This window comes from Microplitis demolitor, chromosome 5 (assembly GCF_026212275.2).
Source record: "Microplitis demolitor isolate Queensland-Clemson2020A chromosome 5, iyMicDemo2.1a, whole genome shotgun sequence".
Classification (NCBI taxonomy): domain Eukaryota; kingdom Metazoa; phylum Arthropoda; class Insecta; order Hymenoptera; family Braconidae; genus Microplitis; species Microplitis demolitor.
The window spans coordinates 17,384,166-17,400,805 of record NC_068549.1 but is presented as its reverse complement, the minus strand read 5'-3'; the positions used below and the strand labels follow the sequence as shown (position 1 = coordinate 17,400,805).

The 16,640-nt window shown below is 29.3% G+C and overlaps 1 protein-coding gene across 3 annotated transcripts in view; it reads left to right on the top strand.

Annotated features, from left to right (window-relative positions):
• LOC103579954 (protein slit) overlaps positions 1 to 16,393 on the top strand; it is a 273,029-nt gene extending 256,636 nt beyond the window's left edge. The window contains exons 10-28 of one of the 3 annotated variants that reach the window (XM_008561526.3): positions 108 to 251; positions 357 to 514; positions 3,172 to 3,322; positions 3,421 to 3,639; positions 3,788 to 3,859; positions 3,950 to 4,113; positions 6,115 to 6,316; positions 6,424 to 6,495; positions 6,584 to 6,655; positions 8,289 to 8,360; positions 8,433 to 8,599; positions 8,776 to 8,995; positions 9,350 to 9,659; positions 10,428 to 10,641; positions 10,729 to 11,196; positions 12,693 to 12,896; positions 12,990 to 13,139; positions 13,231 to 13,370; positions 14,561 to 16,393. In XM_008561526.3, coding sequence (XP_008559748.1) covers positions 108 to 251; positions 357 to 514; positions 3,172 to 3,322; positions 3,421 to 3,639; positions 3,788 to 3,859; positions 3,950 to 4,113; positions 6,115 to 6,316; positions 6,424 to 6,495; positions 6,584 to 6,655; positions 8,289 to 8,360; positions 8,433 to 8,599; positions 8,776 to 8,995; positions 9,350 to 9,659; positions 10,428 to 10,641; positions 10,729 to 11,196; positions 12,693 to 12,896; positions 12,990 to 13,139; positions 13,231 to 13,370; positions 14,561 to 14,647 — 3,286 coding nt within the window. In that variant the 3' untranslated portion in view covers positions 14,648 to 16,393. Of the gene's footprint in view, positions 1 to 107; positions 252 to 356; positions 521 to 3,171; positions 3,323 to 3,420; positions 3,640 to 3,787; positions 3,860 to 3,949; positions 4,114 to 6,114; positions 6,317 to 6,423; positions 6,496 to 6,583; positions 6,656 to 8,288; positions 8,361 to 8,432; positions 8,600 to 8,775; positions 8,996 to 9,349; positions 9,660 to 10,427; positions 10,642 to 10,728; positions 11,197 to 12,692; positions 12,897 to 12,989; positions 13,140 to 13,230; positions 13,371 to 14,560 lie in introns of all 3 variants that reach the window. The other 2 variants (XM_053738941.1, XM_008561527.2) reach the window with 2 other exon arrangements.
• Positions 16,394 to 16,640: the final 247 nt, after the last annotated feature.

Below are 16,640 nucleotides of genomic sequence, written 5' to 3'. Positions count from 1 at the left end.
CTTTATCTTTGTCTGGAAATTCATTTCTCTGTGATGATCATACATGAATAAAATAGAATTTGTGTCGCAAACTCGTTAATTAATCATTATTCTCGTTGTTATTTCAGTCTACTGAATGCCAACGATATTTCCTGTATACGTACTGATCTATTTCGTGACCTCACAAGTTTAACATTGCTATCACTCTACGATAATAACATTAAATCACTTGCCAATGGAACTTTTGCCAATCTGCGAAGCATCAGAACACTGTTTGTATTATTATTATTATTTTTAACTTTTTTTTTTATTAATTAAAAATATAAATAATAATAATGATGATGAATGGTGAGTTTATGATATAAATATTTTTTTAGACATTTGGCGAAAAATCCATTTATTTGCGATTGCAATCTTCGGTGGCTGAGTTTGTATCTCCATGAACATCCAATCGAAACATCTGGAGCAAAATGTGAATCACCTAAACGAGCTGCAAAGCGGAAGATTGACGTGATGCGGGACGAAAAGTTCAAATGTAAGGGTAAGCACGATTCGACTTACGGTATCTCTTACTTCGACAGGATGGTTCAGGTCGGTAACCTTATCTATCCTTTTCCACTATCCCGGAGCTTTCATCTCGTCATCATCATCGTCATCATCGTCATCATCATCATCATCATCATCATCGTCACCACATTGTGCGAGGACGAGAGCCAGAAAGAGAGAAAAAAATCACAAAGATATATAGAACGTGGTGTTTTATAACGTACACGTTCTCTTTCATCTGAATTGTTTATCTCTTCTTTTAACTCTTTTGATGTTGTGTGCACGTGAATGCTTAGAGTAAATGCCTCTCACTATTTTTTTATTTTTTTGCTGCTAAAACAGATTTAACACTAGCCTGTCTATATTCATGGTATGTATGCTTAATATCATAATTAATTCATGTATATATAGATGTATAGGGGAGGGGGGGGGCAAAACGGGGTACCCCTAAAATTTTATAAAAAAGTTGATATTTTTAAAACGTGTTTTAAATATTCCGAAATCTCTTTTTTAAATATAATTGAGCATTATTTTGATTCTTTCTTTACCGTTTTCGAAAAATTGTGTTTTTTTTTTTTTAAATAGTATGAAATCAATTTGTTTTTTTTTTTTTTTTCTTATCAATTTATAAGAAAAGAACTCCCAGTGTCAAATTATTTCAGATGTATTTCAATAATCAACTTTAAAATATTTACAATTTTTTAAACTTAACTAACTTTTAATAATTTTTTAATCTATTACTTTGAGGTAGTTCACTCGCAAAACGACTTTTCTTAGGAATGCGATGAAATTAAAACATGAGATTAATAAAAATGTCTAATATTTAATGAAAAAAAATCGAAATTTTTTCACCGATTGTAAGACGAGATATTAAAAATCAAAAAATGCATAATTAACATGCTAGAGATCTACCAAGTATAAAAAAAACATGTAGTTTCCTGAACATCTTGGAAACGGTTCTTACCATTTTTTTTAAAAACTTATCCACTGTTGAATGAAAAAATTAGAAATCTTTTGAAAAAAACTCTGAATTTCTTGACCGATTTGTTTAAAAAATATTGATTTTTAAAATATAAATAATTTTAAAATACTTGACGTGTGGTGGGGTAGAGAAATCACAACTAGGCAACGTTACAGTCGTCATACTTAACCCACGGAAATTCAAATGTCACTCAGTTGGGTTAATTTTTGAACATAAAAGTATTGGAGGTCAAAAAATTTTTAGAAAATTTTTTGAAATAATTTTTATGAATGTCAAACATTTATTCATTGATTTTAAACAAACAAAAAAAATATTTTTTGATATTAACTTATATTAATGATAGTTTTTCTAATAGCTTTAGAATTTTTTTAAATTATGATATCGAAAGTAGTACACATCGGACAATTTTATTCTTTTTATATGGGATTTTCTTGTGTTTAAAAAAAAAATTATGTAAATATGCACAAAAATTCATTTTATCCAAAATATGTGATTGTCAACAATAACAAACTACATGTATATTAAACTTACACTATATAAAGATTGTTACTTATACGTTTAATCTATAGACTATTCAATATAAATGTTTGAAGCGTTGCCATATTTATTATACTCATCAGTATGATTGTTTGGTGTGTATCTGTACATTTAAAACTAAAATGTATTGAATACAGTCTCTCACAAAAATAAAATATTCTGGCATTGAGTATCTTTAACTTTTTTTAGTTACGATTACGCTATACTTTTGGCTGCGAATATCGCGAGTGAACTACCTTAAGTAATATATAATTGTTTTTTTTTTTTTAATATCTTCTTTGGAATTGAAACTAACTTAAATCTTTTACTTTGAAGTTAATAATAAATAGTGATTAACAAATAAAAAATTACCAATTTAAAGTAGGTGGCTAAACTTTTTTAAAAATCCAAAGTGTCAGTCGAAAAATGTTAATGATTTTTGTTTTATGTTAAAAACTATTAAAAAAAAATTTTTTTTCCTTTGCATCCAATAATCATGTGAAATGTAATTTTTCTTTACGTAAATTACTCACAAGAAAATTTAATTTAATCAAATTTATTAAATATCCAAAAATTCGTTTTTTCATCTTTTGTGGGGAGTTCCCCACTTTGCCCGGAAAAAATGAATTTTTTTTTTAACTGCAACTGAAAGTTTTTTCTATTAACCTTGAATACATTAAAAAAATAAAATATTTAATGTATTTGAGTCCCCGAATGTATTTCCTTAAGTACCCCGTTTTGCCCTCTCCCCTATATGCATATATATGTAACATCATAATCATCTAAGCGATTGGAATTCCTAAAACTTATCAAGGTGATGATGCATGAATTAATTTAAAAATATATTTAATGTTTAATATATATAACCCATAATAATAAATTTGTTTGTGGTGATTTATATTAATTTTTTAAGTTTAAACTGTCTTACATCACCACAAATCGTTAATCATTTCATTCATGTTCCATTCCAATTCAAAAATATATTATGCGTATTTGTTCTGATTTTTTCATTCAAGAATATTTTATTTATACTGACTACAAAGCAAAAAAAAAAAAAAAAGAAAAAAAAAGTAATAAACAAAATAAAAGAATAGAACAGGCAAATTTATTTATGCTAGTCTGTACCCAAGAGATTGTAATGTTTCCAGGTGACGAAAAGTTACTGACCAAGAGAGCAGGAGAGTGCATTTTACCGGGAGCTTGTCCATCACCTTGTACGTGCAACGGAGCAACTGTAAATTGTGCTGATAAAAAACTCACTTCAATTCCACGAGAGTTACCAATTTATACATCAACACTGTAATTTGTTTTTTCTTTTATCTTAAACACATACTTTATAAAAAATTAAATAATGTAATGTTTAATTAATTAATTTTTTTTTTTAATTATTAATTTAGTCTATTGGGAAATAATGAGATTGAAAAAATCAAAGCCGACAGTTTGTTTGAAAAACTTCCTGAATTACAACACTTAGATCTGAGAAGAAATAAAATTACACGAATAGAAGCGTCTGCTTTTAAAGGAGCTCATCAACTTACCGAACTACTCTTGTCTGACAATAAACTAAGAGAAGTTCACGATAAAATGTTCACGGGACTGGTTAACTTGAAAACTTTGTAAGTATCCATCCAATTTTAACAACTTGTTTAACAATATATAAAGCCAATAATACGATACTATTAAGTATTATTTTATTTTTATTTATATTTTATCATATTATATTATAATATTGTTTCATTTATACTTATTACTTTTATTCAACAGAAACTTGAGTGGCAATGCAATTACTTGTGTAATGCCGAGTTCATTTGAGGGACTAGCTCACATTCATGAGATGTAAGTTCAATTTAATTCCGTTATAACTGTCTGCTTCATTTTATTAAAGTTGTCTTTAATGCAATAGCAATAATAATCTTTATCTTACAGCAACATGCAAGGCAATCCTTTATCATGCAATTGTCATCTCGCGTGGTTTGCCGAGTGGTTGAGAACTCGCGACATACCAGGCGTCATTGGACGATGCCACGATCCGCCGAGATTGAAGGACGCCCACGTTAAAGACATTCCACGTCACGAGTTCAAATGCAACAGTAAGTTTATTTATTACATATTTTTTTTTGTATATGGATACTAGACTGATTAAAAAAAACGACTATTTTTTTTCTTGAAACCCTCTATTAAATAGTTACAGGGAGGTGAAATAAGATTCCTGTTGAAAGATGAACTGTTAATATTAATATTTAGAGGTCCCTCATCGCAATTTTTTATTTCTTATTTAAATGACGTGGAAAAAAAAATTTGAATTTTGGAATCTTATATCTCGGTAATGGCTCATTGTACAGATAAGTCCAGGATGTAATTTCATAGGCAATCAAACGCTCTATAAAAAATGTCATCATTTTTTGATAAATTCATCTGTTTAAAAGTTATTGGAGCTTGAAGTCAACTTTAAAGTATATTTCGAGATCTTTTTACTTTTTCGAAAAAACCATCAGACTTATCATAAGATGTCATAAAATCGTTTTTGTAGACAATTTTATTTCCTACAAATTATCTTTGATGATGGAAGGTTTTTCAAATTTCGCATTGTTTTCTCGTTATAGTCTATTTTAATGGCAAGCTCTTAAAACAAATAGTGTTCTGATCGATTTGAAGAGCTTGACATTAAAATGGAAATAACTAGAAAACAATGCGGAATTTAAAAAAATTTTATTGGAGATAATTTGTAAGGGATAAAATTGTCTACAAAAAAGACCTGATGGCATTCTGTGATAAATTTGATGGTTTCGCCGGAAAAGTAAAAAAATTTCGAAATTTACTATAAATTAGACTTCAGCTCTAATACCATTTGAACAGATGAATTTATTAAAAAATGATAAGAGACTTTTTCTACAGAGGGTTTAATTGCCTACGAAATTATATCCTGTACTTATCTATTCAATAAGGTATTACATCGAGGTATAAGAGTTGAAACTTATATTTTGTTTTTTTTCATATTATTTAAATGGGAAATAGAAAATTGCGATGAGCTACCTCTAATTATTAATATTAAGAGCTCATCTTTTAACAGAAAACTTATTTCACTTCCCTGCAACTATTAAATAGGGGGTTTTGAGAAAAAATAAATAGCGGACTTTTTTTATCAGTCTAATGCACACATGAATATAGTTAAATGTTAAAAATGAAGAAATATGTATAGAATCTTTAAAAAAATAATTATTTATAAAATATTCAAATAATATATCGCACTATTATTTCCAAAAAGACTTATATTTTTACACGCCTTTTTGGCTTTCGGAGAGTCTTTAAAGCCAAAAAGGACGTAAAATTTTTTTTTTCATTGCCAATTGTCTTGTCGACTTATTTTATATTGCTAAAATTTGAAAAAGAAAATCTAAATAACGGCTGACTCTGTTGGCCAACCCCAAAACTTCCCGCTGTTTTCGAGAACATTATTAAAAAACGGCTGCACCAAAAATATGCATATTTCGCTGATAAAAAATAACTTTTGTCCGTCAATCTTTTCGCAATTGAAAGTACTTTTTCGTATAACTCGTAAACTACTCGACCGATCGACTAAATCTAATCCGTTCTAAGTCTTGACAAGCCCTTTCGATTACCACAAAGTACGTTCAAATCAGTTGATCCATTTCAAAGATATTGGAGGGCATTAAAATTTTACACACATCCACACACACACGAACGTAGGCGCGGACGTAGATTTGAAAACGGTCAGTATAACTTCTTAGGACCTCAAAACATCGACATCTGATGAAAATTTGATTTTCGATAATTGTACCAAAACCAATATAACTTTCCTTTTTTTGAAAATTTTTTATTCTTATAGCGGGAAGCTTAAAATTTTTGAAGCCAAGAGGGTGTATAAAAATTTATTATGACAATAGAGATAAAAAATAATACAAAAGGTGTCCCTGTGAATTAAGCTCTCTGTTTTGATAATAATTAAGATATTTTTAAATGAGACTGATAAATTAAAAAAAAAATGAGGAAAAAGTTGTCACTCAAAAACAATTGAAACTCAGGATGTATCACTATATACAATATTACTTTAGTTACTTTTCATTTATCAGGCGATAGTGTTGGCTGTCTTGGTGACGATTATTGCCCACCGCGATGTCACTGTGCAGGATCAGTGGTAAGCTGCTCTAGATCACATCTGACGGAAATACCCCGTGGCATTCCACCAGAGACCACTGAACTGTATCTTGACGTAAATGACATAAAAACGATTCAACCCGAGAGACTTAGTCACTTGAGGATGCTGACAAGATTGTAAGTATCAGTTGTCAATACTTATATACACTTATTTTTACAATTATTGACAGTTTTTGTCGTATCAAATTTTTATAACTTATTATTTTTTATTTATTTGTCAACAGGGATTTGAGTAACAACCAAATTGTTATGCTTGCCAATGATACGTTCAAAAATTTAACCAAACTATCACATCTGTAAGTTATTTTCGTCTATTATCATGCCACAATATACATTATACAGTAAATTAAATTAACTCAAAATTGTATTATATTTTTATTTCAGAATAATAAGCTACAATAAACTCCAGTGTGTTCAAAAAGATTCTCTAGCAGGACTCAAATCTTTGAGAATAATGTAAGAATTACTCACGATTTATTATTAACCCTAGCGAATCCGAACTACAATAAAGTACGGTAGTTTACTGCAAAATACAATATTGCTACGGCAATTTTCACACATTTTACAGTAGCTTACCATAGTTCACAATGATATAGGGTAATTTGTAGTATGTACGGTAATTTACCTAAACTACGGGAGATTTCTGTAAATAACTGTATTTTATCGCAAAATACCATATTGCTACGGGAACTAAACCGCATTTACGGTAATATACGAGAGGTTGTAGAAAGTTACTGTAAATTACGACCATTGTCATAAATTACGGTAATGCACTGTAGATTACGGCAATTAACCGAAATTTTCGGTATTTTTATTGTAAATGCGGTAGAATTCTTCCTTCTTCGATAAAATACTATAATTTTACGGTAAATCCTTACTTTTACTATGAAATGCCGCACTTTTACCGTAAAATACCCTTGTGTTACTGTAAATTTAATGAAAATTACCGAATCTTTACCGCGAAATACCACAATTCACCGTAAAATGCGGTAATTTACCTAAAATACCGCAGTTTACGGTAAATACGGTAATGTACCGTAATTTAGATCCACCATGGAGCGTTACTAATGAATTCTGACGTAGAAATTGATTAAAATTTTTTTGTTTTTGTTCTACACTGAGAGAAAAGTGCATGGTTGTGGTAACTAGAAAGGGATGGAAATGAAAAAATAGTCATCTTAACTAATATTTCTAGTTTCTTGAACTATGTCATAGTACCCGAAACTATTTGAAGTAGAAGTTTTAACTGAGCATTTGTTTTCTTGTGGTAACTATTTAATATTATTTCTCTGAACTTATACTTCAGCAGAATCACAAATATTTTAGCAATTGTACGATTATAATTTCATTAATTTGGCAGCATTTAAGCTGTCGACGAATATAATTAATGATTTTGTTTCACTATTTTGTTGTAATAAGAATAGCATTTTTCACTTAGTCACGTTCGCTATTGTCATTGTTGATTGAACTATAACACAGTTAAAATAACTATGATATCATCGTACATTTTACAATTATATATTAGTTATCTGAACTGAGGGTAATAGTGGAGGCATCATTGAACTATTTTTCAAAGTTGAGAAAACCAGTTATTTCTCTCAGTGTATACATTAAATACGATAGCGCAAATAAAAAACTTCCGTAACATCCACATTTTTTAATAACGCTTAGTAAAATAACGTAATTACACAACGTCGTATGTTTGACTGTGCATCAGCTTCTACTAAATATTTAATTTTTCATTTTTTAACAAAAAATCATATTTAGTAAAATAAGTAATATACTATTTAAACAGTTTATTTTATGAAAGTATTATTTAATACAATGCATTATTTTTTATTATCACTTCAAGAATTTCTAATTTTTAATTTTTTTGGTGAAATCTTATGAAATTTTCGTTACAAGTGTCATTTAAATACTGAAATTTAATTTATAAAACTAAAAAGTTTTCTGTTCTATCAATTCTGAACTGTGCCGTTACGGAAACTGATTAGAAGCGAGGGCTTAATTAGCATTTTTTTTTTGTTGATTATCGTTATCGTAAAAAAACTAAACAATAAGTGTTAACAAATATTTTGTTTTCCAACAGTTCTCTTCATGGAAATGAAATTTCAACAATTCCCGAAGGAACATTTGACGATTTGAAAGCAATAACTCATGTGTAAGTGATTAAACAAATTAAATAATCCTCAAAAAATATAATAATGTTTCTAATAAAATAATTTTATAACAGAGCATTGGGTTCGAATCCATTGTATTGTGATTGTCATATGCGCTGGTTAGCAGAATGGGTTAAAAAAGATTCCGACGTAGAACCCGGGATTGCAAGATGCATGGAGCCTCTTGCAATGAAAGAAAAACTTCTGCTAACAGCACCAGCAAGCGCCTTTGTTTGCAAAAGTAAGTATTAAATCAACGTGCCTTAAAATCAATTTTAACCGTAAATAAAATACGGAAAAAAAAAAATTTTAAGTTGAAACTTAGTGAAATCCGTCTATTTAGTTTGATTTTTTTGGTTCAAACCCTTGGAACGGTACTAAAATTGCTCATTAATCGTAGACATTTCTTCCGTGCAGCCAAACAACAACCTGCCGAGGTCTTGGCCAAGTGCGATGTGTGTTACACCTACCCATGTCAAAATGGGGGATTATGCGAGGCACTTCAGGACAGGGAATTCCATTGCAAGTGCACGCCAGGATATCACGGGGACCGGTGTCAACATAAAATTGACGCGTGCTATGGAAATCCTTGCCGGAACGCCGGAACTTGTAAAGTACTGGAAGAAGGAAGATTCAGGTAGATAAATACTTAACAATTATTATTTAAAACAAAATACAGTAATGTCTAGTAGATCGGGTTGGATCGAGCTCGGCTCCCCAACTTAGTAGAAAAAAAAAAAATACATGGCATGCAATTTGTGATAATAATGGTAAATTTTAATGGCTGAAAAAAAAAATTCATATGCACGTCTTTAAATAGGCTTGTACTAAAGTCAATAATTTAAAAAATAAAATAAAAATTGCTTGCTCAAAAAATGACTTAAAAGAAAAAAGAGTAAATTGAATGATTGCCGGTATATTGTTGGTGGATCGATCGCGATCCAATGATCGAGCTTTATATATCAATTGACGTTAAGTCGATGTGTAACAGTTGCGACTGCGCCCCCGGTTACGAGGGACTCAGATGTGAAAACAACGTCGACGACTGCACAAATAACAAGTGCGCCAACAACTCAACCTGCGTGGACCTCGTTCAGGCCTACAGATGCGACTGTACACCGGGATTCATGGGAGAATACTGCCAGACGAAAATCCCATTTTGCACAAAAGGACACGACCCATGTGAGAACGGAGGCCGCTGTGTTGACCACAGGACCCACTACAGTTGTGAATGCCCAATCGGCTTCAGTGGCCTTAACTGTTCCACGAATTTGGATGATTGTGTCGATCATCTCTGCCAGGTAATAAATCTTATTATTTATAATTTACTTATATATAGAGAAGGGAGCCACACGGGGTACTTAAGTACTTAAGTTGCAGTTAAAAAAAAAATTTCATTTTTTCCGGGCAAAGTGGGGAACTCCCCAAAAAAGATGAAAAAACGAATTTCTGGATATTAAATAAATTTGATTAAATTAAATTTTCTTGTGAGTAATTTACGTAAAGAAAAATTACATTTCACATGATTATTGGATGCAAAGGAAAAAAAAATTTTTTTAATAGTTTTTAACATAAAACAAAAATCATTAACATTTTTCGATTGACACTTTGTATTTTTGAAAAAGTTTAGCCACCTACTTTAAATTGGTAATTTTTTATTTGTTAATCACTATTTATTATTTACTTCAAAGTAAAAGATTTAAGTTAGTTTCAATTCCAAAGAAGATATTTAAAAAAAAAAAACAATTATATATTATTTAAAGTAATAGATTAAAAAATTATTAAAAGTTAATTAAGTTTAAAAAATTGTAAATATTTTAAAGTTGATTATTGAAATACATTTGAAATAATTTGACACCAGGAGTTCTTTTATTGTAAATTATTAAGAAAAAAAATCAAATTGATTTCATACTATTTTTTTAAAAAAACCCTATTTTTCGAAAACGGTAAAAAAAGAATCAATATAATTCTCAATTATATTTACATATATAAAATTTCGAGGGTACCCCGTTTTGCCCCTCTCGCCCCTATAATTATTAAATAATAATGATTTTTTATTATTTGTTTAGAACGGTGCTACTTGCATCGATGGCATAAATAATTACGAGTGTAAGTGCCCGGCGGAATACACAGGAAGGTATTGTGAAGCAGCGCCTTCGACAGCTTTACTTTATCCACAAACAAGTCCGTGTGCTCATCATGATTGTCAACACGGCGTTTGCTTCCAACCTTCTTCTGATTCTGCAGCGGGTTATCTTTGCCAGTGCCATCCCGGTTACACTGGTAACTAACTATTTCTTTTAAAAAATTTATTATTTTTTCTTCAATAAAATATTAATTAGTAATATAAAAATGCTTACCAATTTTAAGGAAAACGATGTGAGTACCTGACGAGCCTGAGCTTCGTGGACAACAGCTCGCTGGTCGAGCTAGAGCCGCTTCGCACGAAGCCCGAGGCTAATGTGACCATCGTCTTCACAACCACTCACGAAAATGGGGTTTTACTCTACGACGGTATAGAGCAAAGTGGTGAACATATTGCAGTTGAACTATTTAACGGTCGTGTACGAGTTTCCTATGACGTTGGAAACTATCCAACCTCTACAATGTACAGCTACGAAATGGTCTCAGATGGAAAGCCACATATGGCCGAGCTTATTGCAATAAAGAAGAATTTTACTCTGAGAGTAGATCGAGGACTTGCTAGAAGTATTATCAATGAAGGCACCAGGGAATATCTCAAGCTCAATACTCCAATGTACGTTGGCGGTGTACCATCCGAAGTTGCTAGTAACGCATTCTCACAATTTCATCTCAGAAATGTAACCAGTTTTCAAGGTAATGACTAGCAAATTTATTTATGTTTTTTCTTTTAGATTCCTTGAGGTTGAGTTATTACAAAAAAATTCTTGATATATCTTTCAAATCATTTGATTATTCATATCTTGAATAATCAAGTAAGTTTCAAATCTTAAATTCAAAAGCATATATACTTTCGACTGCGCCAAATAAAATCTATATTTTTTTCGGTCCTTTATGATGAATACGTTGTATGTAACATAAAAAAAATGAGGCATCAAATTGGACTCTCGAATTCAATTACAAAATGCGCACTCGTTTAAATAAAATTTCCTATTTAAGTATACACTGAGAGAAAAAACTGGTTTTTTTAACTATAAAAAATAGTTCAATGATGCCTCCACTATTACCCTCAGTTCAGATAACTAATATATAATTGTAAAATACACGATAATATCATAGTTATTTTAACTGTGTTATAGTTTAATCAACAATGACAATAGCGAACGTAACTAAGTGAAAAATGGTGTTCTTATTATAAAAAAATAATGAAGAAAAACCCTTAATTATAATCGTCGACGGCTTAAATGATGCTAAATTAATGAAATTATAATCGTACAATTGCTAAAATATTTGTGATTCTGCTGAAGTATAAGTTCAGAGAAATAATATTAAATAGTTACTACAAGAAAACTAATGCTTAGTTAAAACTACTACTTTCAAATAGTTTCGGGCGCTATGATATAGTTCAAGAAACTAGAAATATTAGTTAAGATGACTATTTTTTCATTTTCATCCCTTTATAGTTACCACAACCATGCACTTTTCTCTCAGTGTACCATGGGAAAATTTTTTTTTAACTTAGTAATTTTATAACTCGTTAACGAATCAATAAATTGAAACGGCCACCATGTATTTTTATAAAAAATTAAATGTTCTACAAAAAAGTTCTCTTATAATTTTTTAATAAATCTGACCGTTCAAAGATTATTTAAGCTTTAATTCAAATTCATGGTAAATTTCTGGTTTTGTTTTTTTTTTTACTTTTCCAGCAAAACTATCAAATTAATTATTCGGGAAAAAAAATGATATTTTTGTAAAAAAGTAGCTTTTGAACGGTTGATTTATCAAAAAATTATAAGAGACCTTTTTTCTAGAACATTTAATTTCCTACAAAAATATGTTATTGTCGTTTCAATGTATTGATCCATTAACGAGTTATAAAATTTAAATTAAAAAAAATTTTCCCATGCACGTTTTGTAATTGAGTTGGTAGCCCCAACTTAGTACCCAATTTTTTTAATTTTCATATGAAAAAATACCGATTTTATTTGACACAGCCTATACATATTTATGTACATATCATGTGTAAAGCATCTTGATCACTCAACCTTCGTAATTTATAACAAATCGACATTAAATTTTCTACTTTGATCTTTTTGGGAAGATATCGAAAAATAAGTTTTAAATATCTAAAATGTATTTATAATGTCATGAGTAAATTGCAATAAATGATAACTTTGTATCTGTTGTAGGTTGCATATCAGGAATGTGGATAAATCATAAGTCAGTAGACTTTAATAACGCTGCCAAGATGCATCGCGTGACTCCCGGATGCGCTTCTGGTGAAGAAGAGGCCGATGAAGCTGGTAAGGATATCGTTGAAGCAGCTGAATCTAATAACAGTGGTAACATTGAAGACTCTATGCAGCATGAACATGTTGTGCACGATAATTCAGGTAAAGTATTATACTATAAATTATTTGATGTATATTCAATTATTGTTTTTATTTAACAAAGAGTCTATTGCAACTGGATTATAATTATTGCAGATATCGTTGTATCAGTACCAGGCGCAAGTATTATCGATCCTTGTATAAGTCACGAATGCCATAAAGGCTCACAATGTGTACCATCTCTATTCGGAAATGGTTACTCTTGTCGGTGTCAGACTGGCTGGCAAGGCCGATATTGCGAGAAAGGTAAATTTTTTATTAATTGAATTTCTTTATTAATTTTATGTGGTAATAATGATGACTGATGATTAACCAATTATTATTAATTTGTACGTAGCGCCAACGTGTCGTAAAGAACACACACGAGAGTATTACAGCGAAAACGGTTGCCGCAGTAGGCGTCCAGTTAAATTAGCTAAATGCTGGGGCAGCTGTGGTAATTCATGTTGCCTACCACGAAAAACTAAACGTCGTAAGGTAAATAATTAATTTAATTAATAGAACAAATATTAATTTTTTACATGTATTCAAATATTGCACATCTCAAACGCACTCACGATCGAACGCGCTCACGATCGAAAGGATTTTTCGGTCTAGTGCACTCAGGGTAAATCATCGCAATATTTTCATTACCCTAAAATGGGTTAAATTGTATACTAGTGCAAAGACAATTTATTAAGAAATAATTTCGAGCGGATATTAAGTAGATTCATTATTCCATTGACTTGAAATAAATTATTTTAGTCCAAAAAACCAGTACTGTCAATAGTTACGTATAAAACTTTGGAAACACGATAACTTTTGAAAAACATAATAAATTGGCCTAAGTTTTTTTTATTAGCTTTCTATTTTTTTCTCATAAGAACCATTTTGATAATCATTATCTAAATCCTTTTTGATTAATTGTAATTAATAAAAAAACTTAAAACCGGTAATTCATGAAAAATTTAGTTTCCATTTATTATTTTTAGCCATGGCGGATCCTAATTACAGCAAATTACGATGGTTTACAGTAAATTACGGTATTTCGCAGTAAATTCCGATATTTTACAGCAAAGGTACGGTTTATTCACCGTAAATTTGCGATGGCCCAGTAAAGGCGCAGACTAACTGCAAAATTACGGTATTTTACCATAAAATAAAGTAGTTCACCGTGCTACAGTAAAAATACCACAAACTGCGGTAAATCATCGTAAACTGCCGTAATTTGCCTATCATGCCACAAATTTCCGTAAAATGCGGCAAATTTGCAGTTAGGTATGTTATTTTGTTCTAAAATAGGTAGTTTACCGTAATTCGGAACCGCTAATTGTTATCATTATTTCTTCTTTTGTTTTTTCCCTGTTCTAACTACTGGCAGCACTTGTATAATAGTGGAATTAAAAATAAAAAGCGAAATCTATGAAAAAAGACGGAATATTTAAAAAACATTTTAAGTATTAGACTAAACTAAAAGAAAAAAATGAAACTAAAAGTAAAAAATAAAATTTATAAGTTAAAAGTTAAATAATAATTAATAATGTAATAAAACAATTAATATAGTAATATATTGAAAGTAATACTAAGGAAATAAAATATTAATAATTATCATTAGTGATTGAGGTGTGCACTTTTTGATTTTTCAAAATTTTAATTGTATAATAATCTAATATGCTTTATTTTTTTAGGTCCGCTTGATTTGTACTGACGGGAAACGGTACACCAAAGACGTTGACTTAATACGTAAGTGCACGTGCACACGTAAATGCTACTAGACTGGAACAAATCTATTGCCAATTCATCACACCGTCATATAGGATTTTTTAAAAATATAAACTTAAAAATAAACCCCATTATTCCATATTTAATATTCATCATTAAATTTAGGCATTCGTTGTTTTTTTTTAATTTTTTTGTACGTGCCTACTTAATACTTAAATAAAAACAAGTAATTAATTATCAAACAGTGAGTGACGAGGTGCGGATTAAATTTGATGGACACACACAGCCGGCTCAGTGTGATATGTATTATTAAGAATAATATAATATTATTATTATTATTATTATTATAATAATAATAATTAATTCATAGATATAAATTAAACATTAATTGTTTATTAATTATTCATATTAAATAAGTATTTGTATAAGGACATATTTTTAGTATTAAAATTATGTACAAGCACGTATCGATTTATTTGCTGTTTGATAAACAAATTTATCGTATACGTGCTTGTATTTATATAAATATACGATGGGCTATAAAATATTGAAATATATGTATTATATGATTTGACGAAATAATCAATTAATCGCATTTTATATTGCGATTGAATTTGTAAATTAAACGACGCATAGCAATCGTAAAAAATTAAATTTTCAATATCCCAAATACGCGTAAAAATTGGGATTCTGTTGATACTTGGTACGTAAATGGTCAAAATAATTAATTCTTCTCGCTCTCCTGCCTTGGAATTTAAAAAAACATCAAGGTTTAAAAATGTGTGATGAAGCGATATAATAAAAAATAGTTACGATTGTAATCAAATGGACAATTATATATATGTATATATATATACTCGTGTAAAAAAAATTCGTTCCAAAAACATTCATGACAGTGAACTTCTAAAACTGAGACGATTCTGAGCTTTTGACGTTTTTGGAATTTTGAAAAAGTTAGAAAGTAAACAATTTTCAACTGGTGTAGGTTTTTCCTGCGCTTTTTTTTAATTTTTAGGGTTAACAAACAAAGGAATTAATTAAGAATTATAAATATTTACGACTCTTACTAGAATTATTCAGGTATGAGGCAAAAAAAAGAAATGGTTTGAAAATATTTTTAAACATTTTTTGACTTTCATTAAAACTTTTTAAGGTCAGTCTTTTTTCACTTTTTGATTTCTTAAAAAATAGTCCGAAAAGTGAGTGATTGGAACTAATTATGGACTTTTTATGAACTTTCAAAATTCAAATCATTTTTGCTTAAAAAATTTCAAAAAAAAACCCACCGCAAGAAAAGTCTACACTAGTTGAAAATTTTTGACACTTGTAATTATTTTAAAATTCCAAAAATGTTCCACTCAAAGTTCAAAATTGTCTTAATTTTGGAAGTTGACTGTCAGGAACATTTTTGAAACATTTTTGGAACTAATTTTATTTACATGCGTATATGTATAAATAGAGGAATAAACAGATACTAGTAATGGATAATTTTAAAAAATATTTTTTCAATTTGAGGATATTTATCATAATTTAAATTATAAACAAACTTTTCTTTTTTTTATAAATACAGTGTACCTAATTCACCAACACATTATCCACTGCCAATATTAAGTTTATTTGTATCCATAAATTTATTGCTTTTACTATTCACAAGTATTTTTATTTTTATCTCATAGCATTCACTGTAAATTGATTTAATAGAAAAATATTTTTGTAAGACCATTTTAAATGTTGAGAGCTTGGACGAAAATTTATTTAAACATTTCGTATTAATTATAAAATAATATCATTTTAGATTGATAAAATATGTAATTGATTAATAATTAGTATACACAATCGATTAAAAGTAAAATATTTTTTATACGAGTTTTTATTTAAATATTTTAAACGAAAATTTTACGTTTTAAATTATTTATTGCAATAAAAATTTTTTGTTTTAAAATATTTCAAAGCTCCAAATTGAGATATAATAAAGTTAATAGGTCAATTAAAAATACGATCAAATAAATCAATTAAATATATGTGGCTACGAAGCTATCAAATTAA